Here is a 26,145-nt window from a genome sequence, read left to right on the forward strand (position 1 = left end):
GGACACACTGTATGCATGACTCATAATGCCCTCCAGTTCCTTGCAACTATACTTCCCCGGACCCCTTCTGTAACATGGAGCTCTTAGAGCAATTTTTAGGGCCAATTTTGCAGGTTAGCCTGCACCTTAACCTAAAAAATCAATTGTAGGATGAAAGAAAAGTGGGTTTTGTCCCACCTAAGAGTGGCCATCCTTTAAGGAAAAAAAATATTTACTGATAGTGGAGAATAAAATGTGGTCAAGTTACATAAAATGTGTGTAAAGGCATATCAAATTTTCATATATAATAATACATACAATGCAGTCAATGCAGCTGCACTGACCCCCTTGTTGACCACAGCCAATCCTGGCAACTGATCGCCTATTAAATCTGTAATGTTGCTCAAATCTACAAATTGGGAGGGGTATTGGAAAAGATTCAGTTCCAATTAAAATTAAAACAGAATTAGCACAATGCAACATGAAAATGAAGACTATGATGATACCTACTGATATAAGAGGCTAGAAAATTGATAGAGTATTGTGAAAAAAATATCATATGTGTCAATCCTTTTGCCCAGCCCTAAAATCAACTGTATAGCAGCTCTAAGTAGCCCTGTTTATTACCTACAACTGGGCTTATTTACCTCATCGTCATGTTTAGTAAACTGATGTCATGAGGGCGATTAAATATGGAAGTCCCATAGACTCCAGTGTTAAAAAAAAGATTACTATTTCAAGAGTAGTATTATTCAGTCACAGCTGGGAATCATCTCAGTAGCTACTATAAAACAGATCTGCGTCTAATCATCCTCATGATGCCAGTTAACCAACATGGTGCTGAGGTGAATGAGGCAGATGACATTACAATTCCCAAATTCAAATGCCTTAATAACTCATCTCTGGAATGCTGGAAGTAAAATGAATCCAGTAAACCTCAACAAAAGCCTGATTGGACAAAATATATCTGTCTTCAAAAAATATCAAGCAAAAAATGTAGCCCTTGCTTTCAAAGACATAGATGTACAGGTTTATTGATGTGTGGGTTTGTGTTCATTTGTTTGCTGAAATTATATAATTGTGAATACAGATCAATTAATGTGAGGACATTTTTCATTGTTTTTCTCCCAGAAAAAACAGCTCAGGCTAACGAAACATGTTCCCAGCAGCAGTGGGTAATGTTGTTGTTGTGTTGCTCCACATGTTACACAGAGACACAGATGATTTCAGACTCTGGTTCATTTGTTATGGAGGAGGGCTCAATGATAGTGACTAAACAGCAAACAAAAATCAAAGTGGGCATTAACAGTAACAGAACAACAAAAACAGAAAGGTCAAGCGGGGGATGAGGACAACAAGACAACATGTGTTTCCTTGCATTTACTGCAGCCAAAGAAAACCTTGTTTTCCTGTAAAGGTAGAAACAAAGATCTCTGTTGAATCTTCAGAAAGGATTCCTTTTTTTGGTTTTGAAAAATTAGCTGCAGTCTCTTCTATTAGTAATATTAGTGCAAGTCAAAGGAGAAGCAGACAGTGTGATTTTAAAATATGACCCTGAGTAAAAATGAAATAATTCTCACTGACTGACTGTACAGGCTGGTTTTCCTTAGATCATGGTTTATGGTTCAGGTTTGAAAATGCTACTGTAACTTGAAATAAACATTATTTGGTTCACAAAGTGAGTCTCAGAAATGTTACCACCTTTTGGAATGATTTTGTTGGATCTGCTGCAGGCTGGCAACTCGGTCACCACGTGTTATCTGTTTTGAATTTTTTATTTTCTTATTGTTCTTAACTGTTTTTAATCTATTCTCGAGTTACACTTCTACTGTTTAAACTGTTAAATATGCATATTGTCTCTGTGTACCCATTTTTAGACTTATTCCCTGTGTTGGTATTCTCCTCCCTCTCTTAGCTTTGCTTTTACCAGACAGTGGTGTGTGCTGCCCTCTAGTGGTGTCATTGCAGCACTGTTAGTTGGTAAATTATGAAAGAACTTGAGGTTTTGAACTAAAGTTGTTTTTGTCCTGTATTTATCCACAAGAGTGATTTCAGCAGAACATGTGTTCAGATGTAAACGCACTGTTGTGCTGTTTAGAGGAATCACCTATGAAGAAGCTTCCTTCAATGTTAGAGGAAAGGGGGAAAGCGATGATGCACTCAGGTTTATCAAATGAGTCATGTCACATCACAGATATTTGGACTACTCAGTAACATCTCAGAGATGTTTAGTAATACAGTGATCACTGAATAATGAGATTTGGGTCTATCGTTGCTGTCTACCACCACTAAATACTGATAGAATTGCCTTATTCCTGAATTTTTATGGTTAAAACTTCATCTTTATGGTTAAAACTTCATCTGAAACCATCTTACGATATTGCTGAACTTATAGTTTATTATAAGTCTATTTGTAAGTGTAATCATGTGTCATATCATAACCTGGTGAACTGGAAGCAAATACCTCCCTGCCATCTTTTCTGACCTATAACCCACTTTGATGCACAGGTGTCATGCATCTTGTCATGGCACCAGTTTCTGCAAAAAAAAAAAACAAAACAAAAAAAAAAAACAACTCTCCCCTATATCAAGAACAAAGAACAAAACTGATGTGGGAATATTTTTAAATATTCTCTCATTTGGGATTCCTCAGGTCCTTTACCATGAGCTCAGGATTAGCTGATTCACCCATAAGTCAATAAAACTCTAAAAAATCTGGTTGTCTTTTTTTTTTTTTTTTTTTTTTACATGACAAGGAAATTGTTTTGGCTCTGGAGATGATGACACTCTGACTCGCTGTATTTTGCACCTCTCCATTTGGGTGAGGGTAACATTCAGATGGCTATTCAGTCTGAGGGGCCTACCTGTTCAAGCCTCTCTTCTTTTGGGGGACTTCCTGCTCTCATGCTCTTGCTTTCAGACTTCTGCTCTTCTAATTCAGCAAAATTAAAGGGATCCTTGGGAGGGGCTATCCAACCTTGTTATTTCTTTTCTTCCATTTCCTCTGAAGACTCGTTGCACTCATCAGTGCTATCAAAAAAAAAAAAAAAAAAAAAAAAAAAAAATCATCCTCTGCCACGCTTGTCATTTCCACAGCAGTGTTTTTTCTGCATTACTTCTTTCTTTTTTCATAGTCATAAACAGTTATGAAAATAATCGCTACTCAGATGTATTGTTACTTTGCTGATATGAAGCAGAAGTAGCAGTAACACTGTAAAAAAAAAATTCTAATCAAAACAAAAACAAAAATGTTATTTAAAATGTGCTCCAAGTATAAATTGATGAGCTACTTGTTAGATGCAATTTTTTCCAACCAGTTCTAAAAAGACAAAAGTATGATTCTAATTGTTCTAATTTGGATTCTTTAAAACGGATGTCTGAAAATGACAAAAAAAAAAAAAAAAAAAAAAAAAAAAAAAAAAAAGAGCATGATGGTTTAGGTTTAAGTACAATACTTAAACAAAAATGTAGAAAAGCAAAATTACCAACATTTAAGAATGCTTTAGAAAGTAAACGTATAAAAAAGCTACAGTGACATGAGTAAATAATAATAATGTTACTTCCAAGTCATTAGTATCCCACACATTTTCTGCTCATTCTCCACAGTTCCCCATCAGCGTTAACAGTTTCCCATTCCTCATACCAAAAGCTGGAGGCCGTTTCACTGATCTTTTCCTGCCTCGCCTGCCTGATCCTCTGTGCCCTCTGCACTCGCCATTTCAGTGCCAGAAGTGGAGGAATAAGAGCAGCTTTAGTTGTGCTTCATGGAGACAGATCTGTGGATGGTGGAGAGGGAAGATTCACCACAGAAAGTCTGAAAAGACATTGCTGCTCTTATAAGTGAAAAAATGTGAAATTGTAAAATAAACAAATAAAATAAAAATTTTAAAAATGATTGTTTGTCATATACATAGTGTTCCTTTGTACCAGCTTCAGTGGTATTGGCAAATGCACCTACAAAATCTCTCAGTAGTCTTACAGGTGAAAAGCATTGATTTTTTATTTTTTTTATTTTTTTTTAATTATTGTATGGCAGATGTCACTTGCTGAAGATATTTTAATTGAGGAACTTCATTTTTGCTTGGAAATGTTTTGATTAATATTTACTCTACAGCAAAGTAATGCTCTATTTCTGCATGCCCCAAAGAGTTCAAAGCATCACACCAACTGATGAAATACACCTGAACAAAATGGAAATGCAATATGGACAGGAAGGCAGTGGACCTACCAACTGGCAGATTCTGGGCAGAAGGTAACACAGTGAATTACACTTGTGATGGATCTAACAGTTTGCTCCCATTCCCCCTACTTGTCTCCAGCCGAGTTTCTTCCTCTCCACTTTCCCAGTTCATCCACTAGCCCTGTTTGGCCTGACATCACCTTAGCACACACTGCTGCCTCCCCGTCAGTGCATTTGACTTACAACCATTTTTCTCTTCCATGAATAATGCATGGCCCTATATTACCTCATCCCATATACTGTGGGTTGCCTTATTCTCAGGCTGGCACCCACTGGACTACCTCATGGCTTCCTTTTCTGCCCTGCTAACACAGTAGGTGCTGCACTCCTGACTGTTGACTCTAGATTGTGTCAGTCATCTCCAACCTTATCTTTACACATTTTCCCTCCTCATGGGCCACATATATTAGGTAGGTCAAGATTTTTTTTTTATTCCAGTCCTGTTTAGAGAAGCTTGCAGATAAAAACTTCTGTTATAAATGGAAGAATAAGTGCCATTTTTGGAAATTGCTGACTGCTCCTTTAACTTGCTCAACTTCATGTCATCAGGTACACATCAACTCTTCACTAACAGTTGTGAAGAGTGATGCACATGTGAGGCCATCACGACTACTCGTTCAGGCAAGGCAACTGTATTTTTTTGAGGAGACAAACCTGTGGAGATTTGAGAGGGACCAGTCCTCCCATAGTGTAGGGCAAAGCCACCCTTTTCACAGATCAGTTTTTTGACAAGAAAAGGCTTTTGACTCAATCACTTTTAAAATTAATAATTATAGTTGGTATTAATTAAGGTTAGCAGTAAGTTATGCAAGCAAAACAGTTTGGTTAAACCATTTGGGTAGCAATTAAGCCAGCCATATGTGCCCTGTCCTGTTTATTTGCTCTCATATTAACAATTATTTGTATTATTAAATGATTAGATTGGAAGGTTTTAGGACGGTTTAATGTACATATTTTTGTTTTGTGTTAAACAGAAATTTTAATAAATTGACAGAGAAAGTTAAATTCAATGACAAAACACAAGAGCATGAAAATCTTCAGCAAGCATCAAATCACGATCACCAACTTTATGCAGCACATTTACATTTTCAAAATATCCTGCTGACAGGAGACACAGGCCTATTGATGCTTAAGTACAAAACAGTAAATTATATTCAGAAAATGGTCTTTATGCAAATAAAGTATACATTTTTTTTTTTTTTTTAAACTCAAAGCTAACAGGAAAAATGTTGGAGCACCTGGACATGTCTTAAAATATAAGGTTAAAAAAGGAGACATTTCCACTTCATGTAGGTTTTTGAACTTAATTTATATCCTTTTCAAAAATACTAACAGTTTAGTAAGTTATCCTGCTTTTTTTTTTTTTTTTTTACATCATGTTGAACTATAATACAATAAGAGTAGAAATGAGCAACTCAGTCCTTTGAGAGAGTGAAAAGTGGGAAAGGAATGACTTCAGTCCAGTAAGGACACCAATGAAGCCAAAAGAGGAGTGATATAGTTGCCAAATAGGAAGCAACATTGTCTTATTCCAAATGCTGTTTTCTTGTGTTTTTCCAAAAAGAAAATAGCCTAAAAATATACAAGGAGGTTCACATAAGCTTTCATAACCCCTAAAATCCTCCATCACAGGGACACCACTTATTGACAGTTTGCTTTGGACGTGAAGGTCTTCATCATTTCCCGGAGCTTCTGCAGAGCAGCCTCATCCTCCTCTGTTGCCTTGGCGCAGACACGCTGCACCCTGCTGTGCAGATCCTCCAGAAACTTCTGTTGTACAAGAACCACGAGAGCCAAAGGTGACAGGTCAGAGTATGCTTACCATGTTTTTGTTTTTCATGCGCAAGTCATTCATTTTCACAGATAAACTAATAAGTAACCAATTAAATTATGATATCAGACAGGCCACCGTCTCATGTCATTAATAGTAACAAACAAGAAAAATGTGAAATAAAACAACTGAAAAGTGCACTCTGCTTTAGCACTATACAATGGGCATTTCTGTCAGCGACTGTACATGATTTATATATGGCAGCTCAAAGATAAATAGTTTTTCATTTATTATATTAAGAGACAATATTTTTATACTACAACACGTTAGATTTATTAAAAGTTAAAAATCTTTAAATGAGTTGCAAGAATAATCAGGTCAAGCAACAGTTATAGAGCTGCATGTCTTTGAGAGACAGATGGGCTCCTGTGGCATGAAAGGCTAGGAAGATAAATCTGTACCTCCGCAATCGTCAAGTGGTTAGTGGCAGTGGTGAAGACCGACGCAAGGTTGTTAGCTACTGTTCGCCTCTCCTCCTTGGTCTCCTGCAGCACAAGGTGGTACCTGGAGAGCAGAGGATCATTAGTCAATGTCTTTTTCTAAAATACATTACCTTTTTGACAGACAATAGACTATCATTAGACTACTAAAGAACTTCCTCAGACTACTAAAGAATTTTGCTCTTCCACTTTTAAGTTTTAAAATGCAATATTCAATGTTTGGTATGGACTTTTGCAACAAAATGAATGCACATTTGGCCATGATTACCAGTCTTCACCCTATGCATGAGAAAAGTGCTAAACAATTATTTTCTGTGCCTCCATGAAGAGCTTATGCATCATATTCATTTATACTTGCATTACAAGGACACTTAAATGTTTTACCAAGCCCCCTTCTTTTGGGGTGATGGGTGACTGGATTTTACTAGTCTGGCATAAATTTTAGCCCACCACAAAATTTATATAGAAAAAAAAATGCATATTGTTTTTTAACTTTATATTATCTTGTTATATTGATTAGTTTTGTAGGGAAATGTGCTAGTATAAACAATGCTACTATGGCATACTTGTTGCCAAAACTGATCCAGATGTGAGAAGTATCATGGATGTGATTCTCGATGTGATATCAAGATAATACTTCTTAATACTGTAGCTCTGGGAGTATTCTACCCTATGAATCATCGGATTGCTGATCTTGGAGAGTGGTTTTGGAGTGGAGGGGCAGCAACGCTTAAGGAGGGGGAAAAACACTTACTGTTGCTGCGCTGCCTTCAGTTGTTGCATGGCCTCATCGTAACCTTGGTTCACCTTCTTTTGTAGAAGCTTTTGGTGGTTTTCCACTGACTCCACCTCAGCTGCCCACTTCTGTTCCTCATGTGCTAGTTCCTACACACACACACACACAGGCACACATACACACGAAATAATGTTGCATGCATTTGTAAACTGTAGATCTAAAGCGTCAATCTCCTCTGAAGAACTTAGTTTGGCTTGAATGTGTGTGCCCATGATTAAACATGACAAAGGATAGAAGAGCACTGGCAACAGAACATTTGAGCAGATACTGAGAACACATGTGGATGTATACATATTCACAGAGAACAAACTAGCATGCAGTTCCCTCTTGAGGCACCTCATGTACTCGTAGTTGTGCATTTCCCCTGATGAACAACGCATTTGAGTAGGGAACAAACCCTGCAATGTATTTTTATGGACGAAACATATGACTGCACAGTTGATCAACATTCCCAAGCTCAGAATCCTTAAAATGATCTCATGCTCTGAGTTCTTCACTATGGCCTTCAGCTAATGTGTGGGTATATTTAGGCTCCAAAGTAGATTTATTTGAATGTGAACAGCTGGTTAAACAAAAAGTCAGGTGAGATATAATCATAGTAGTCACATACAGCTTGTCAGCTTGAGAGGTTTAGCTAGAGGAGCTACAGTTAGGGTTGTTTAGGAACCGCAAGATTCACAGCAGAGGTCATCATCTGCATTCATTCAAAGACCAGAATGTGAGGGTCAGACTTTCAATTAACAAAATTTAAATTTATTTAGGCCTAACAGGCCAATCATAGTTTCATATTTTCATTTTCTTATAAAATTAATGTTTTTTTTATTATTTTAAAAGCTGGATATCTCAAAGCAACAGGAGCATAACCAAACTTACTAAACCCACACAAAACACTAACACGAAATACCAGTTATGAATGGGTATTTTGGTAGTATGGAGTTATAAAATACAACAACAGTTCTATTATCAGCTTTGGCATACTAATGTTGATGGGGCCGTATTTAAAATCACTATTCTTGGCTCAGTTTGTCCCTTTAAGATACATCATAAATGTTGTCTCCTCAGTCCATCAGCATGTACACAAGCCTACAAACACTCCAAATGGTCCCTCCTCTCCCCAATCATCACATTCACATCCACTGTTCTGCTTTTTGTAGTCTTTTTTTTTTTTTTTTATTGTGCTTTAGGTAAAGAGGAGCTCAAACTGAGTGCAGAATTACTTTTCAAAAATGGGTGTCAGTACGCCTTCCAAATACTTGGAAACACTCCCTGAGAGAAGAGGAGGATATTAGTCATTTTGATCGATTGAGCTAATGAGTCACTAAGGTAATGGACAAAGAACTGAAAACAGCTTGTGGTGATAGATGTTGCAATTCACAGTGACAGCAACATCAAGAAGGAAGATGAGAAGCTGGAGAACTACCAACGACTGAAAGAGGAACTGAAGAGGATGTGGAAAATGAAGGCTAAAGTGGTCCCAGTGGTAACAGGAACACCCAGGGCCATGACCCCCCAAAATGAGAGAATGGCTTCAACAGATTCCACAAACAACAACTGAGATTGCCGTCCAGAGGAGTACAGTGGTAGAGATAGCTAAAATACTGTGCAGAGCCAGGGCTCCAGACAAAACAAAAAAATGATTAGCTGTACTTCACTATCATCTGACATTGACTGAATACTCTGAATACTAATACTAAATGAATACTGAATACTAAGTCCGGCTATGACTCCTGTAGCTGAGAACACCACTGGCCTAGTCAGTCTTAGAATCGTCAGCATCTGATGTAGAAGAAGCCGGGGATTTAGTCCATGGCAAAGAGTGAGAAAAGACAGATTTTTTGTTTCACTATTTCATTTTCCTGTCAGTTGTCAATGTTCCTCGACATTAGCTGGCAAAGCAGTTAGCTAGCTACATAATGTGCATTACCTATCCTGGCACTGGAGCGAGTTTTAAAAACGGTTGAGTTAAAAAATAAAAACAAAAATATAATTCATTGCTGTTAATAAAGCCAACACTATTCAAATTACACTACGCAAGGAAACATCATGTTAAACTGTTCCATTCTTTGGCACTTCACTAGTTCCTACTGTGCATTCCTGTATGGATCAGCCACTGGGGACAGAGTAGGACAGTACAGGACTCATGCTGGTGATATAATTTCTGCATCTGTGAGTATGCAAGGGTCCACAGGATGTGAATTTCATCACTACCCAAGTCCACGAGGTCTGCATGGACCTGCCCCTGTAAAGGCCAAAATCTGTCCAATTTGTTCAGTTTAAAACCCATCAGACTGAAAGACCTGGCGCGCCATAAACGCCATGGGGGGGAGGACCAAATGGCTTTCCATACGTACACAATGCGAAGAGCCAAACAGACTACAGCACAGCACAAAACATGAGCGCCAGAGGAAAACCCACTTCTCGTCATGACCTAGAGTTTGGGGAATGCTGGTTTTGAGTTTTTCACTTTATTTTGAAGAATTCTTGACCATCAAGATGTGGCAGTAATGAGATTAAATGTTTGTGCAGCCTCTGGGAATGTCTGCCAGAGTCAACTCAGATCACATAATTAAAACAAACAAAAAACAAACAAAAAAAAAAAATTGATTTGACAATCTGAGAGTGACTAATTCCGGTCAGAGCCTTAAATGAACTGTGATAGGAGAAGGCCATCCAATATGAACTTGACATTTTCACAACTTGTTTCTCCTCCCAACTGATATTAAAAGCTTCTCTACATATGACATCCTTTCTTAAAATAAGTCACTGAGCACTCTGACACGTTTCCCAAATCCCACTATTAGAAAATGTAAAGCAGATTACAAGATGGTCAAAATACATTTAAAATCCAATCCAGTAGATTCCAAATCACTGCCAGTTGACCTTTGAATTTCACTACACTGAGGACTTTCTGTCACATAAATCACTCCCACTTGTCTTGTCTTGGGCAAACCTACATGTACTTTACCTGCATGTCATGCTCCAACTGTTCATCCAGCCTGCGAATCTGCTCTCTCAGCTGCTTGAGGTCATTGGACTTGTCCAAGATGTTTGAATTCACCTGGAAAGTGTACATACAGATGTACACTGTTAGTCATATGCTGCAATACAACAAAATGCAAAAATACTAACAGCCTAATATCTAGCTGCTGCATATATTATTATTTCTGAACTTATCCTAGATGTAAAACACCTATGCAGCAAGATAAACAGATCAAGACATGTTCAATTGGAGGTCTACAAGTCACAGAAGTAATCAAGACAGTCCTTTCAAAATTAAAAAAAAAGAAAAAAGAAAAAAAATGGATGTAATGAGATAATAAGGAAAAACTATGGCAAGGGAATTAGACACGGGAGTGAAAACTTTAATTTCCTCATATTAATCTTATTTAAAACACACATATGGCATGCGTGTGCTGGGACAAGATAAGTTTTAATTAACAATAAATGTGATCGAGAAAACAGTACAATGTATTTGCAACATTGCTACCTGCTCAACAGACTCCTCCAGACTGAGCTTCATGTTGGTCAGTCGACTGTTCTCTTCCTCCACATTACTGATCAGCTTGCTCAGGGGCATCTAAACACACCACGCAGATTGGTTCAATTACATGGGGAACCAAACTCTATCCATCTTCACACACAATAAAATAACTGATTTTTAAAAGCTTACAAAGAACTTAACTTTTAAACATACATTACACAAAAATACAACTAGATGGAAAGACCCATAATCACAATATGATCAGGTCTTTGACAAAAATTACAGACACAAAGTATCAATTCTTACAGTTATACTACAGTGTTAAATCACCACAACAAAATTAACTAAGTACAGGAACAAGAAGATTTCATTATCTCACTTCTGAGAATAGAAGACAACAAATGCCCTTTCAGACTGTGTACGTCAGAAGCTCAAATGTGAAAAAAAAAAGAGTACCTGTATCTGTGTTTTATACTGAACCATGGTGCTGGGTCCATAATCTGAGATGGTCCTGATTTCAAAATCATGCCCGCAGGCGTTCTCTGCAGACATTGGTATCAGCTTTAACTTGCGTGCCAGCTTGTTATACTCTACTAGCTTCAGTGCCGCCTGGGATGGAGTGAGATAACAGAGACGGAGCAGAAGGCAGAGAAGGAAAGAGAACACCAAGGGTCAAAATGGGCATCATTGAGCTGAAAAATATATCATTGTAAATCTACAGCAGATTGGGTAGCAAAAAGAAAACCTGATCCCCAAAATTACAATTTCATTAAAATAAATGAATACATAAATAAACGTTAAAAAATAATAAAGTAATGAAAATCATGAAAAAATAAAGTAATAAGAAATGTATCTTTCTGCATTGAATGATCAATCCTAAACAATGTTGCTCTTCTTTGAATACTTAGGCGGTATACATACCTTTTCTTTCTCTTTGCTCACAGCGGTCTCTTCATTCCACATATGCTGCTCTGCTTCCTCAAGGGACTTGGTGAGACTGGAGATGGTCTGTTGGAGTTCCTTCTTCTCCCTGTTTATCCGTTCTACATCAGCTGGAGTGAACTTCTGGTTCTGCAGGAGGTGCTGCAGTCTGTCTTGCTCCTGTTTCAGAGACTCCAGATGCTGGGCTGCACACAGAGACAGAGCGAGACGAGAGAGACAAAAAGACAGAGCAAGACAAGAGAGAGAGAGACAGAGAGAGACAAAGAGAAAGAGAGAGGAAGAGAGAAAGGGAGAAAGAGAGAGAGAAAGAGAGAGAGAGGTACATTAAATGACTCAAGTTCCACTCCTGGTTTGATTGCTTGGAAAAGCAAATACATGTCTATCAGTGCCTCTGCTATTGTAAAATCACTGTCAAGCCTGACTTTTCCTGGCTTATTTCTGAAATATAGGCATGTTGAATGTTTTCAACCAGCTGGAATGTATGGGTTAAGTCCCCTTAACCCAAATTGTACTCTTGGTATGCCCAAAAAATGTAACACATCCCAGATTTTTTTTTCACCCAAAATCAGAACGAACACAGTCACAATATGAGAAAAAACTTTTAGGCCCAGTAGTATGTGAGATTAGCTGCGGATAGACACACCCACCCAACAAAACGCATGATCCCCTCCGCCTAACCACCTGGCGGAGATAAATATTCAGATTCAGATCCAGATCAGATTCATCACATCTATCAGGAATCTGTGTCCTGCCAAGGAACAGGCTGTCTATATAAGTAGACCAAGCTCTTAATTATCCTAATTTACCAGTGGACTCCAGCTCTTCGTTCAGTTCTGAACATTTGCTCTCCAGGTTGGCTTTGAAGGACTCCACATTGCTACGAAAAAGCTGGAGCTTCTTGAGGTCTGTCTGCAGCCTCACCTTGTCCATCCTCTTCGACATCAGACGGTCCTATCAAGGAGAAGGAATGTTATACTCTTTAATAAAATCTTTCATTGTGCTCACACTGAAAAAGATATTTCATGTTTGTAATAGCCTGAAAGTTTAAAATATTTCAACTAAGCACAAATAAATAAATAAATATGAGGGACATCAAATGAATATTCATAAATTTCATCCATGTAATTAAGTGTCTATGATATCATTAATTCCCTATGGGATGCTAATGACTGCTTAAGATGGGTGAATCTAAAAATTATGTTTCTGACCGTTTGGCTCTCCTTCTCCAGTCGTTCCACTTCATCACTTAGTATTCCGTGCTTCTCCTCCATTGAAGCCAGCAGGGCCTCATCAACATTGTAAAGCTTCTCTGCAATAAATTGTTCGATACTTGTGTAAATTTCTTATCCCACACATTTCACTGATATCAATGTGAGAGGTGTTGTAAGCTAATTTGACATAAAAAGAAATATTTTCCTTCAGAAGGTGAAATATCAGTTAGCTCCTTCCGGGTGCGGGCTCTTGAGGAAAAAAACAACTTTTGTTTTGTGCAGGCAAGCATACTAACACTGATGAACATTCAGTTACATGGTAAATAAACAGATGAATAAATAAGTCAATCAATAACCGCCTATTTTCAGAGGGAGGAGTAGTGCTTACTTAATTTAGCAAGGTATGCCTCATCCTCATCTTCAAATGTGTCAGCTCCCTGCATGAACTTGGAATACGTCTCAGCTGTGTAGTCTAGGAAGAGCTGCATGAACAAAATAAAAGAAAAGAGACAAAAGCAGACCAACATGCAGAGGAGAAAAACACTAATGAGATGAGTAATGCACGAGAAAGTTCTACCTAATCGGACAATGTGATAAGAGAAACACATAGACATAGGCAAGCACAAAGGGAAGTGTGAGAAACATAGTAGTCCTGTGTTGTACACCCAGACACAACCACAAGTGAACATATGGAACTGCTGGTTAGTAAGCCATTTAGTTATGAGACCTTTTGATCACATAGCCAAAAGATTTCAGGGTTGATCCCAGCAAGAGACATGTCGTATTGACATGTCTCAGTATCCATATTTAATTACTGTATCCAATTCTGTATTAAAGCGTCATCTACAAGATTGAAATTGAATGAAAAGTAAGCATGTAATATTTTAATCTTGATATTGCTGATTAAAGCTGCAGCCACTGTACCTTGTTATATTCTGCCCCTTCCTCGATGCTGATGTCTTCAGAGAAATCACTGAACAGCAGCTCCTGCTTACTCATATACCAGTAGATCTGACACACATATAAACATTGTTCTCAATAAATGTCACAGAGCTTCAATTATTACTTAAACTACACCAGCAGCACTAGACAATGTAGAAAAAACATAGGGCTATGTTTAGATTTGTATGGCTAGGCTACTTCCTTTAGGTTGTTGCACTTTTTCATTGATCCTAATGTCAGTAAATAAGTGCCAACTCTGATTTCTGTGGGAAAATATTGTGGTCCCTCACCTTGACAGTGTCAATTAGCCAGATGAGAGACCCCAGCACTTGTGGCCAGGTATGTGGAGCTCCAACAGAGTACATTGAGCTCTTCGAGAGAGCAAACGGATACCTTAAATCAAAAATAAAGACAGAGAAACATGGAGAACCAAAGATGGCAAAGTCAGGATTTTAATGGAAAAGGATCTAAAATGGATGCTTAAAAGACTGCTTGTAGGGATTAAAAGTACATCAGTCATATTTTCATTTTACATTTTTAGGGTTCAACAACAGGGACAGCCTGATGATCTGGTGTCACACTGACTCTGACCAGTTAATTGATCAGCAAATGATCCAGCTTGACCACTGCCCGAAAGTGGTCACTGACCTGCTGTCCTGACATAGCAAGTGAACAACATTCTTAATGATGAACAAAGATCAACTTACCCAAGGTCTTTCAGGATACGTGGTACCTCCTCCTCTACTTTTGAGGTTGGCATTTGAAAGGTTGGGTCCAGTTGGCTGTAGATGAACTCAAACATCTTAAGGAACTCCTTACTTGAGGGAGACTGAAGGGTTTTGGTTGATACAGATCCAGGAAAGCCTTTCTCTGTCAGGAACTACAAAGAAGCAAATAAACAATATCAGGCTGAAAAGCACCAAAGGGCTTTGTAATAAGGCACAAATGGGCATGATATGAATTTAAGTCCTTGGACTTGTGTTGTCCATCACATGTTCAGAAGACAGGAGGGTGTAGTAGGTTTACTGTGGTGCTCAACAGGTCTATCAAATCAGATCTGCTTCATTGGTGTTAACAGATCTTGCAGACTAGTCCATTTCCAATTCAAATCAAATTCTAACAACACTCAACTGATTAATAAGTGTAATTACTGTGTACACACACCAAGAAAGTGTTCATACCTCATGCAGCTGTCTGATACACTGCTGAACAAAGGCCTTATCGTGCAGAGGTCTAACATCTTTGATCTTCTCAGCTCCTCCAAACCCTCCCAAGGTGCTGTTGCGAGGCAAGCCAGCTCCGCTGGTCCTGTGGCCACAAGTTCACAATATTGACTTGCCACACCAACATAACATCTTTGGATGAGATATCAGTTTTGTTGTTGGGGAGGGGAAACTAAGAATGTCCAGTCTATCTGTCAAAAAATGTCATTTGGTGGAAATAAAGTAACTCCTTTATAACCTCTCTAGTATATTCAAAAAGTGAAATAATTGATCCGTAGAGCTCATGGGATGTGATATGACAAGCCAGTCAACTTGTCTGCTTTGTTTTGTTAACCTTTACATACCGGGCACCAAAGAAGCTGGTCCTCCTTTCAGAGGTCACAGACTGAGGTTTGGGTATGTTGAGTTTTCCAAATGAAGGCTGTTTACTGTAAAGAAATAAAGCCATGGCTTATTGTCAGCAGCGATAAAGATTTACCTGTAAATCACATCTAATAATTATCAGGGAGAAAAAAAAGGAAACAGGATTCTCCATTAGAAATAAATTAAAGCAGTGTGACAGCATGACAAACAATTAAACAGCTCTTAAATTTGGCAGTTACAGGAAAAATCGAGGGCATGCTCTGATTGTTGACTTCTTCCGATTTGAACAAATTTCTTCAAAAAAGGCCCCTAATTCAGATGCCATCACATGTAATGTATTTCTTCACTGAATCATCATATTTAATCACAAATGTCTATAAATAGGAGCCAATGCCAACACTGAGATGAAACATATATTCGGCAGCCACTAAAACCCAGTCCCCTTACAAATCTCTCTTGTTCTGAGTGCGCCTATCACTTTCTCACTTCAGTGATGGTAAACAGCTTTAAAGCATACTGAGTACATTGTTTGGATCTCAAGCTATCACTTCAAGCTCAGTCCAAGAGCAAAGAAGTTTACTCTTGCTATGAGGCGAGCAAGCAGCAAAAACCTGTGATCATTTTGGGCCCAAGTACTCAGTAGTAAAAAACATGAGTTAAAGTATGCTGTTCTGTGCAGCTGAATGTCTGTCTGTCCTTGTAATCCAGAGAGCAAATAGCAAGAGCAATAGCAAAGTTCTTACCAGCACTACATTACAAGATGTTACATGCCAATGTATTTCGTACTGAACAGAGGTCCGCCCTCGCTTACGACCCTTAGAATGATACACTTTGATATTTTTGTTTACAGAAGATAATTTAGATAAACTTCAGCTTTACCTGACTACTGACATACAGAAGCCAGGGGGACTTACTATCAAACCCCATTACACATTACAAATATGATATAGGCTAGATATAAGATATTCCATTATTTGCCTCTGACATGGGCTTTCAGGTATTCGGCCTCATTAACAGAATTGGACTCAGTCACAGTCTGCTTATACTGTCAGCTTGTGTCCCCAGGGAAGTTTTAGCATCTGATAAGAGACATTTTCACTGAGGAAAGGTTTCTGCTTCTGATCACGGTGTGCCCATATTCAACTATGAGTTTACACCATTTATTACAGTTTATTGAGTTATTTTTGCTGATGGGTGGTAAAGAAAGAAAGAAAGAAAGAAAGAAAGAAAGAAAGAAAGAAAGAAAGAAAGAAAGAAAGAAAGAAAGTTGCCTTGTTCTCAGTGGCGTCTTGGTTATATTATCTGCATTGAATTTTAAAGTGCCTGTGATCGCATGCTTCAGGTAGTATTGTAAACCAACCTCTGAGGTGTTGTATACACCATGCTCATCCTGTTGCTGTCTGCCACCCGCATAGGCAGCTCCGACAGTCTGCTAGACGCTCGGCTCATTCTTCCTCTGGACAGAAGTTATATGAGGAAGGGGGACAGTTATTGTTAAACAAAACTGCTCTACAGTAACATTAGCTCCTCCACAATTCAAGTTTGTTCACGACGTCTCTTACAGTGACCAGAGCTAACGCAGAAATCACAATTCTCTAGTAGGTAGCGATAGCTGTAGCACTCTGTGGTTAAGACTTAGGACAAAAAGAGAATGTGCGACCGTCTGTTTTTTAGAAGAGCACACAAATAGTTAGCTAGGACCCAGCATAAACCTGACGATCAAATGGTCACCAGTAACAACTAACACAACATCAACACGGAACTCGGACTAACTAGCTAACTTTAGCTAGCAGTGCCGAACATAACACAATACGACGATCTGGTTTACTTTAGTTTGTCAAAATACAGCTCTGCTCTTGCCTGCTTACTGTCTTTCACAAAACGACACACATAAAGTGGTTGTTCGGTATTATTATTCAAAACGTACCGGTCCATTTCCCCCTAGCTGCAAAGTAATGTTTTATATACCGCACAGCCGACACTCATAAAAACCGCCAAACCTTTCAGTCCAACCGACGCTGGTGACGTTCAAACGAGCTACGGTCTACGGAGAGCCTCTTGGTCCAAAAGTGTTGCAGCGCTAAAGAAAACCCTAAGCCAACCAATCACAGGAACAGACAAATCATTCACAGTTGTGTTGCGTTTATGTGAAGGAAAATGTATGAGGCGATTTAAAAGCCTTTGATAAACAAAGACAGTTGATAAAATCTTCATGTGATGAAGTCTGCTGTCTAATGAGTATTAATAATGAGTACTCGTTTGAGTAAACAAAAAAATTTCCCCCCACACACTATATATTTAGACACGTATAAACATAACTGCATTTCCTGTATAGACAGGGAAGTGGGGTTGTCTTAATCTTAGCCGTTTTTAGACAGTCTGGGCCATGCCAAAGTTGAGCAAGGCCCCAGTAGTACCCCTGAAGAGCTTTTCAACCAAAAACATATTTTTAACATTGTTTACACAACTACTATTTGTTCTCAACACGTCCATTTCTGTCAGGTGGAACCTGGAAATTCCTGGTTTGTAGCTGCTTGCTAACATTTATCTTTGCTCTATATAACAGCTTACTGTTATTATGCACTAGGTACAACATATAAAGAGAGACATATCTTTGAATTAGTGGCAATATAGTAGTCCTATCATAGTCTTGCATTATTTGAAAAACAAAAAGATCAGATTAACACTTTGAGCAGACAAGTGACAAAGAGAAGTAGAAAATTTATTGCAGTATTTGTTCCACCAAAAGGGGTATGAATCCCCTTTCCTCTTATTACTAGGGTGACCTAATACAACAAAATCTACATTTACAAAATATCCTCCTGCAATAGGCCACATATACTGCATGCGTAGTTCGAAATAGAATAAATTATATCCAGAGGACTCTGCCATTGTACAGCATGGACAAATAAAAGTGAACAAAAATAAAAATTCTTCTTTTTTTTCTTTTTTTTTTTTTTTTTCAAAGATCTAAAAGCTAAAAGGAAAAAAAAAACAGGGTGCTAGTAGTATAATAAACTCCAAAAACACTTTTTAATAAGAACATCAAAAGACTAATTTCGAACATTCACTTAAGGTTTTATTTTTTTTTTTTACAGCTTTTTTGTCTTCAGAGATATAAACATTTTAGTTTTTTTGTCGAGTTAAACTATGATACAGTGGGAGTAGAAATGAGCGACTAGAATCTGCTGCACAACAGCGAAGGAGCTCCCACAACAATGTTGACAAAACATTTCCCTCCAGGTCTCTTCTCTGATAGCCTTTTTAAGGGATAATTTGGGTGAATTATTCCTTTAATGCCTTCTGGATTCTATCCTCTGCACTTGTACACAAACAAAACATGACCAGTCTCTCTAATATAATAAGTCTTATGTTTTTGTTTCATTTTCATTTTTGCAAGAATAACGCATGTAAAAGTATGTAGTGTCAAATATTCTTGCCCTCGTGTTTTCTTACAAAAATGAGGAGGGAGAGGAGGGTAGGAATCCAGTGAAGTTTGGCTGTGTTGTTGGAGGTGGCAGGTTGAGGAGGAGCAGGAGCAGGGAGAAGGTGTCTGATAAAGTAGAAATGGGGCCAGGGGACCAAAAAAAAAAAAAAAAAAGAAAAAAAAAAAGAAAAAGAAAAAAAAAAAACAGAAAAACAAAGGGGGGCATTAGCTAGCCCCTCCCTCCCGCGCTGCATACAGCGAGCGTAAAGTCTGCACTACTTTGTTGCTCAGTTTGTGGTTGCTGGTCAAGGCAATCTTCTTGTAGATGATGTCCGACTCCTTAATAGTGTCCACCCAAGGCACCAGTTTGCGGCCATCTCGTTTTTTGGCCTCTGCCCAGGGCCCCGAGTAGGAGCCAGCCATCCAGTGGATGCTGTATCCATTGGAAGTCTTCTGGATAACCCTAGCTATCTGCGGCCGGTCCTTGTACTTGGGGCAGCAGAGAGCTATCACATCCATAGCTTCCACTGTCTCACTCATTCGGCCCGGGTCCGAGGAGTCACCCAATCGCTTTGACCTTCGAGAGGACTGAAAGGAGACGAGAAAAAAGTTAAAGTTAAGCGTCTTTTAATTATATATTTCCCCACAATTTACAATGTTTTTCATGATTATTATAGTTATCTCTCACCCCAGGGTTCCTCTCATCGCCATCGCTGTCATCATCATCTGTCTCTGGTCCTGCCTGATTGCGTGGGCTGGGTCCTGACATGGGGCCGGAGCCTCCCAGCAGGGCATTTATGGCTTTGTTTCTGATGTTAGCACTGGCAGACGCCTCTCCCTCCTCATCCTCCTCGTCTGGGTCCAGGTGTTCCATCAGAACCTTGAACTGTGAAGTGAAAACAGAAGAATCTCGTTTTCAGAGAGATACTAAATTCTGGGAGGCGCTGGGACATTGTAGTCCACAGAGGATGAATTGTGTTACACAACAGAATTGGGATAACCATCACAAACTACTAGGGTCTCGAATGATTTGATGACCTAACTCTTACTTGGTGTATACATTTGACAAAAAACAGACAGGCTTGATGACCACATTTGTTTCATACAAAGCACAGACACAGATGCAAAACTTTAATTCTCAAACAACACAGGCCTAAATTTGTATGCCTGCATACACTGGTTCATATCATTACCACTGACACAAAATGAAAAGCACAATTTCTGATGTACCTGATATGGAAACAAATTTTGTTATTCAAATTCAAACAAATCAGTGATTACACCTTCTAATCACTCACTGTAATATCTTAAAGTGAGATGAAAAATAGTACAAAATGTTCTTTGGAAGATTAATTAGTAATCTTTAATTAAATTTCTTGAATACTAGCATCCACTGAAAAAAAAATAGTTAGGCCCAATTACTTACATCTAGGTACTGTTTGACTATCCGTCTTTTGACGTCTTCTGTGAGGTTGGCGTTAGCCATGTTGTTGGAGATGAAGTCGATGGTCTGTCGGGGATTAAAATTTACATTGCTTTTTCTGTTGACTGCCTTATCATACACCTTGGCTGACTCTGATGGAGAGTACTTCTGAATTTTACTGTTGGCAAGAAAAGGGGAAAAAAACATGAGTGAGACATCTTATCAAAGTCATTGTCCATAAACTACTACTATACAGCTGAATGGATAAAAGTAATCCTTGTTTTAAAAAAAAAAATGTTATCACATAGCCTTACACAAAAAGTTCTTATAAATTTGGACATCTTACCTGTCAGAAAATCCATACAGGTTTTTCAGGTGCTGCTTCAGAACGAGCAGCAACAGGATGCCCTGCACAGCGTTGGCAAAATCCAAGAGAGTGGAAGGATTTTCAGGGAGGAGCCTCATTACCTTTTCCACATCCTCCACATCCAAATCCTCCAAATCTGATTCCGAGTCAGAGCTCTCCGAGTCTGCAACAGGTTTTCGGGCCTTTTTAGGCCGCCGTACCACATCTTCATCATCATCATCACTGTTGCTGTTTTCCTCCTCGTCACTTCTAGGAGAGTCACAGTTCATCTTGTCCTCCTCTTCCTCCCCATCCGATGTATTCTTCCAGTCCTTCTTCACCTTTTTCTCTTTACGCCGTGGCTCCTTCAGCAGAAACTAGGATGTAGTAAAGAAATTGGAGAAGAAATTAAACTGAATCTGCTTCCTCAATGGGCTCTATTAACTTGACATGTCATGTGTTCTTAAAGATTCTTCAACCTCATATCCTCATGGGAATAACACTTAAAATTAGCAACCTTTAGAAGTAATGGAGTCCTACCTCTTTGAAGGTTTGCAACAAGTTACTTCCAGACACAGACAGGGTGATGTCTATGTGGTGCATAATGAACAGAGGCTCCTCCTGGCTCTGGTATGGGAAACAGGCCAGGTTGTCAGCTATAAACAGCAGCATGTTCACTTCTGTCTTCTGCAGAGTGGAAAGAAGAAGAGAGAGGGAAAGAGCATGATTTAGAGACAACCAGTACAGAAAATGGAAAGCAAATCTGGAATGGGTAAACTGAACTTACACAATTGTTAACACTTTTGTGCAACAATGGCAAACATAAAATGGTTAAAATGTAACATCTGACAATTATTTAACAAGCTTAAATGTGCTTTCATTTTTTTCACCTAGCATGTCATTCAGTTGGTAGAGACTAACAAGGAAACGTCAGCTGACTTTGGGCACTGTCAGCTGTTAAGTGCATGTTAACTCACAGCACTGTCATCAAAGAGGTTGAGCAGAGAGATGAGGAAGGCCCTCCGGTGCTGCCGGTTCCCCCTGACCATGGTGAAGAGGTGTGAGCAGAGTGCTGAGTGGGTTTCGTCCTGTCTGAAACCTCTTATAATGGTCCTACGGGACGAGGCAATCGCCTGCTGGACTTGGTATGACATCTTCATCCCAGCAACTGCCTTCATCTGAGAAACAAGATAATAAGGCGAAAAGGTTAGACACTAAGAAACTATTAGGTCAACTGTGAGTAGGAAACACCATCAATTTAAAAATTTGCCATGAAAATATTGTAAATTTGGAAACCATGTTCACAGAATCACTATTTCACCATGAGTGGAAAGTTCAATCTACATTATGAATGTTGAGAGAGCTATTAAAAGCTAGAACTTGAAGAAACAACACTTTCATTTGCGGTACTGTCAACATTTAAACTCAATGGAAGGCTGAAATCCACTCACCAACCTGTCTCAACAAGTCCATGTACAACAAAGCAGCCATGAACATGAATGAATTTGAAGTGGTCAGTGTTCACTCTGCCTTTTTCAAAAATGGGGATTTGGCACTGAGTGAAATGTGCAATGTCTTTTCTTGTTTGCGATATTCGAAAATAACACACAGCTCTGGCTTATCTTAAGCAGTCTATCACGTCAAGATTGAAAATCTTACTAGCAGACTAATCTATCATCTGATGGTTACTCAGTATTGAGGACTGATAGCGTTGACTAATCTGTCAATCAACTAATTTTTACACTCTCAGGGAATTCTTCATCCAGACTGAAATGGCTTGTTCTACTCATGTCCTCATAGCAACTCACAGCAAAATGAGTCATTCATTCAGAAACTGGATGTGACTCGGGACATCAACTCACATGGATGAATCCTGTGTATTTCTTGTCAATCTCCACCAGTTGCTGGTCAGCTTTGTTCCTCATACTGGGCTCTGGGTCTGTTCCCATGGCTATGAGGTAGGGGACACACTGTAGACACAGCATAGAGACAGAGGGTTGCAGTTGGGATGTAATTCGTATTTACATAATAACATGCACACATTTAAATAGGACCTCTATGGACACAGAAATAGGATGCAGCTGAGTTATGTGTTGAGGGAAAATACAAAAGAAAAACCAAAGTAATTTTTAGTGCTGTTCTGTCTCTAATTAGCAAACATATTAATTTCAGGTCTGGTTCAAGTCCTGTGAATCACACTTTCTAGCAACAATTCGTACCAGTCTGCTTGCCCAATTTCAGTGCAATTGCTCAGTTGAAAAAAAGAACCGGGCCAATCAGCAGCACCATTGCAGGGCAGGACAAATGTTGATGTAATCAAGCCATGCCAGAGCCAGGGAGATCATAGCATATTAGCTAAGACTGGGCTGTTAGAATTAGCCTAGCTCTGTTCCACAGAGTTAGTTTACAGAAATCAGCTAACAGGTCATTTCAGACTAAATAATGATGGAGTGGAAAAAGAATCGTCTTTCAGTCTAAATATAAGGCTAACTCATTTCTACTGTGAAAGCGGGACTTCACAGTTTGTTAATTACAGTGGACAGGATGGTTGAGTGAACGTGCCACAACTTATAAAAATGATACAGCTACTGAACATAAGACAGATGACATACCACCACTAACTATAATTGTTTCCGTTGCCCCTCTTACCTGTACAGGGTGGATGAGGCCCTGGTTGAGTGTGAGAGCTATGACGTTGAGAGCAAAGTGCCGTACACTGGATTGTGTGTGGAAGAATGCCTCCAGCACCTGCTTAAGATAGAGCTGCATAATGGAGCTGCTCATCCCTGAAGAAATGTCCCCCATCTCCTTCAGATCCTCCTGTTTTGACAGTTTCTTCCCTGCGAAGAAACAAACAAGTTTCTAACAACATGGTCTGACACTCTAATGAAGGCCATATCATAACAATAATAATAATAACTTAAATCACCCTTGCTGCATTGTTGTAGGATGAAACCTTTTGCAACAGTTTTTACAGACTTCATTGGCTCTTCATTAGCAAATGACCTTAACTTGCACTCCATGAGAAGATCTACCAGTTTCAACTTTTCAGACTGTTTGGGTTGTGAAATTTTGATGCACTCTACAGTTCCTTAATTTAAATAAGCCAAATGACAAAAAAATACTGAATTGAGTTACACCTTATTGCAGTTCAAACTTGAGCCTATTCAGAGATGTTCCAAAACTGGTAAACTGTTGTGGGTAAAGAATCACCCCTCATTGATGACTTCACCACATGTCCAGCTGCCTATTATTATTAATTTTTTTTTTTTTTTCCAAGTCGGTCATACTCAATCTTTGATTGCTCTTGATTTGTGCCACCAACAAAAAATGTTTCCATCTGTGTAAAAAGCTATCTTAACACCTTCATTATGTGAACCTGCACTACTACTGATACAGCCGTGAGGAGGCCTTCACATACATTCTCTGTCGGCCTCCTGCATCCGCGTGTCCTCCTCCTGCAGGTATGTCTGGAGGTTTTTGAGGATCTGAATCTTGAGGTTGATGGAAGAGGTGGTGTCAGCCAGGATGCCATTGTACAAGGCCTTCACCTCGGGCACAAACATCTGGCTGGGATGCATGATCACAAGGAAGCCTAATGGAAAACAATGAGTAAACATAATTTAGAGCAATTAAATGTAAACATGTCAGTGGCCCCGAATGATGCCGTCACCCTCTTTGCTAATCTGTAACAAATGTGATACTTTTTGTTGTCCTGTATGAGTGCAGGCAAGATGTACGCAATTTTAAAAAATGCAATGCATGACACACACACACACACACACACACACACACACATACTGGGTGTGGTCATTGATCAAACACTTTCATGGTCATCGCATATTAACAAAATAGTGTCTAAAATGAGTAGTAACATTTCGATGATAAGGAGGGCCTCACACTTGTTGTCTGATTCAGTGATCAAACTTGTATTGCAATCTCTAGTTTTGTCCTGTCTTGACTATTGTCCAATAACATGGTCTAGTGCTCCAAAACAAGACTTGCACAAACTCCAAATCACTCAGAATAGGGCAGCACGACTTGCACTGCGCTGCACAGGGAGACGTAGTGTTGAGTGGATGCATGGGGCTTTGTCATGGATGATGGTGGATCAGAGACTGGCATGTAGTCTTGTGACATTTTTGTTTAATGTTTATAATTGTGGAAAACCTAATAATTTACTGTTAAAGATACAACCAACAAATACTAGACATGGCTATGCCACTAGACAAGCCATGGGCGTTCACTTTACCCTGCCTCTACCTAGAACAAATGCACTTAAGAGAACTGTAATTTATAGAGCAATAACATATTGGAATAAGCTCCCTACAAATGTAATTATGATAGATAATAAATGGAGATTCAAAAAGAAATTAAAAGTAGAGATAATTAGTAGAAATTTTAAGTTTACTTAGCAGGTTGTCAACCAAAGTGTAGCTGCAATGCAGTGAATGAATTGACATTGTTGTTATTGTTTGCTATATGTTTAATTATTCAATGTAATTGCATTTCCTTTTTCAAGTATTTCTGTATACTCGTTGTATGTAAGTTGAGTGTTTCTTTAATTTGGACCCCAGGAAGAATAGTCTTCACCTCAGTGAAGACTAATGGGGATCCTAATAAACTCCTAAACTCCTAAACACACACACAGATCATGAAACATGTTTTGGGTCAAATACACAGAGACCAGACAATTAGGCAAGAACAAGTTATCATGCATCACACAGTAGATTTCCCTGCTGACTCCTGATTTCGTGATAAAACCCTAAGACGACTATAATATAAATGTCATTATTTGGCTTAAAACCAAAGAATCTCCAAATGACAGAATATTATCCATGTTTACAAGAAGAGATGTTGCCACATTCCAACTTTGGGAAAAAAGTTACTTGATAATGTTGTTGATTTTTTGCATGTGCAAATATGATGACCTTTAAATACAGAAGTATTGTTTTCTTACCTAAGCCGATGATGGCTTTAGTCTTGACCTCCTCATCTTCATGCTTTGTGAAGTAGAGCAACAACTCCAGCACTTTCTCCTTAATCACCACCTGGACACAACAAACACACAAATGGTAAATACAGATTTGTGGCACAACAGTGTAATATTTGACCATTTGCTGTAGGAGTGGTATGGCAACTATTGTTTTGTTATTGGATCCGCATTCAACCTTATTTTTGTCCTGGCCCTAGATTAGGTTGATTCATTCATTCATTCATGTTCCAATCCTCTTGTCCTAATTAGGGTTGCAGGATGGTGGAGCCTACTCTTGTGTTGCTAACTGGTGGCCGTTTGACCGGTTGTTGACCGTTTGAACTTTAACCGAATAATCTTGTCGGTTAAGGCCGAATGTGTCGTCACTGACACAAATGCGCATGTCATATTGTAAATACCGTAACTTCCATAAAGTTTGCTCTATCGCAAAAATTCCAACTGTTCCTGAAAGCTAAGAAGTTGCTCATGAACCCACATACAGTTTAATACAGTAAACATGGCGACG

The 26,145-nt window shown here is 38.8% G+C and overlaps 2 protein-coding genes across 6 annotated transcripts in view; both read right to left on the reverse strand.

The window, feature by feature from the left end:
- Positions 1–5,381: 5,381 nt before the first annotated feature.
- Positions 5,382–17,518, reverse strand: ndc80 (NDC80 kinetochore complex component). 2 transcript variants are annotated; one of them, XM_030061194.1, is made up of 17 exons: positions 17,449–17,518; positions 16,809–16,904; positions 15,430–15,513; positions 15,044–15,170; positions 14,570–14,742; positions 14,153–14,255; positions 13,845–13,931; positions 13,309–13,402; positions 12,918–13,018; positions 12,516–12,660; positions 11,689–11,894; positions 11,224–11,376; positions 10,774–10,863; positions 10,252–10,344; positions 7,245–7,375; positions 6,452–6,554; positions 5,382–5,989 (listed from the first exon to the last, which is right to left on the reverse strand). In XM_030061194.1, exons 2-17 carry the CDS (start codon positions 16,895–16,897, stop codon positions 5,861–5,863), a joined length of 1,908 nt encoding a protein of 635 aa, XP_029917054.1. In that variant the 5' UTR covers positions 16,898–16,904; positions 17,449–17,518; the 3' UTR covers positions 5,382–5,860. The 2 variants fall into 2 exon arrangements, with proteins under 2 accessions (XP_029917054.1, XP_029917053.1); XM_030061193.1 differs by having other exon boundaries at positions 17,376–17,497.
- A 631-nt stretch (positions 17,519–18,149) lies between these two features.
- The window catches only part of nipbla (NIPBL cohesin loading factor a), a 42,075-nt gene continuing 34,079 nt past the window's right edge, over positions 18,150–26,145 (reverse strand). For 3 of the 4 annotated variants that reach the window (XM_030059578.1, XM_030059581.1, XM_030059582.1), the window contains 10 exons: positions 25,605–25,695; positions 24,066–24,239; positions 23,294–23,484; positions 22,507–22,614; positions 21,622–21,822; positions 21,185–21,331; positions 20,645–21,021; positions 20,302–20,476; positions 19,564–19,761; positions 19,101–19,463 (listed from right to left, as the gene is read on the reverse strand). In XM_030059578.1, the coding sequence (XP_029915438.1) occupies positions 19,101–19,463; positions 19,564–19,761; positions 20,302–20,476; positions 20,645–21,021; positions 21,185–21,331; positions 21,622–21,822; positions 22,507–22,614; positions 23,294–23,484; positions 24,066–24,239; positions 25,605–25,695 (2,025 nt within the window). Of the gene's footprint in view, positions 19,464–19,563; positions 19,762–20,301; positions 20,477–20,644; positions 21,022–21,184; positions 21,332–21,621; positions 21,823–22,506; positions 22,615–23,293; positions 23,485–24,065; positions 24,240–25,604; positions 25,696–26,145 lie in introns of all 4 variants that reach the window. The other variant, XM_030059580.1, reaches the window with a different exon arrangement.

Source organism: Myripristis murdjan, chromosome 9, assembly GCF_902150065.1.
Source record: "Myripristis murdjan chromosome 9, fMyrMur1.1, whole genome shotgun sequence".
NCBI classification, from domain to species: Eukaryota; Metazoa; Chordata; class Actinopteri; order Holocentriformes; family Holocentridae; genus Myripristis; species Myripristis murdjan.

Bases quoted from the DNA above. Each gene is read 5' to 3' on its own strand.
- ndc80 (XM_030061193.1), bottom strand. The intron at 12,661-12,917 runs GTCAGAAACATA...TCTCCTTGATAG, and splicing joins TGGAGAAGGAGAGCCAAACG to GACCGTCTGATGTCGAAGAG. The intron at 11,377-11,688 runs GTATGTATACCG...ACTCCATCCCAG, and splicing joins TGAGCAAAGAGAAAGAAAAG to GCGGCACTGAAGCTAGTAGA.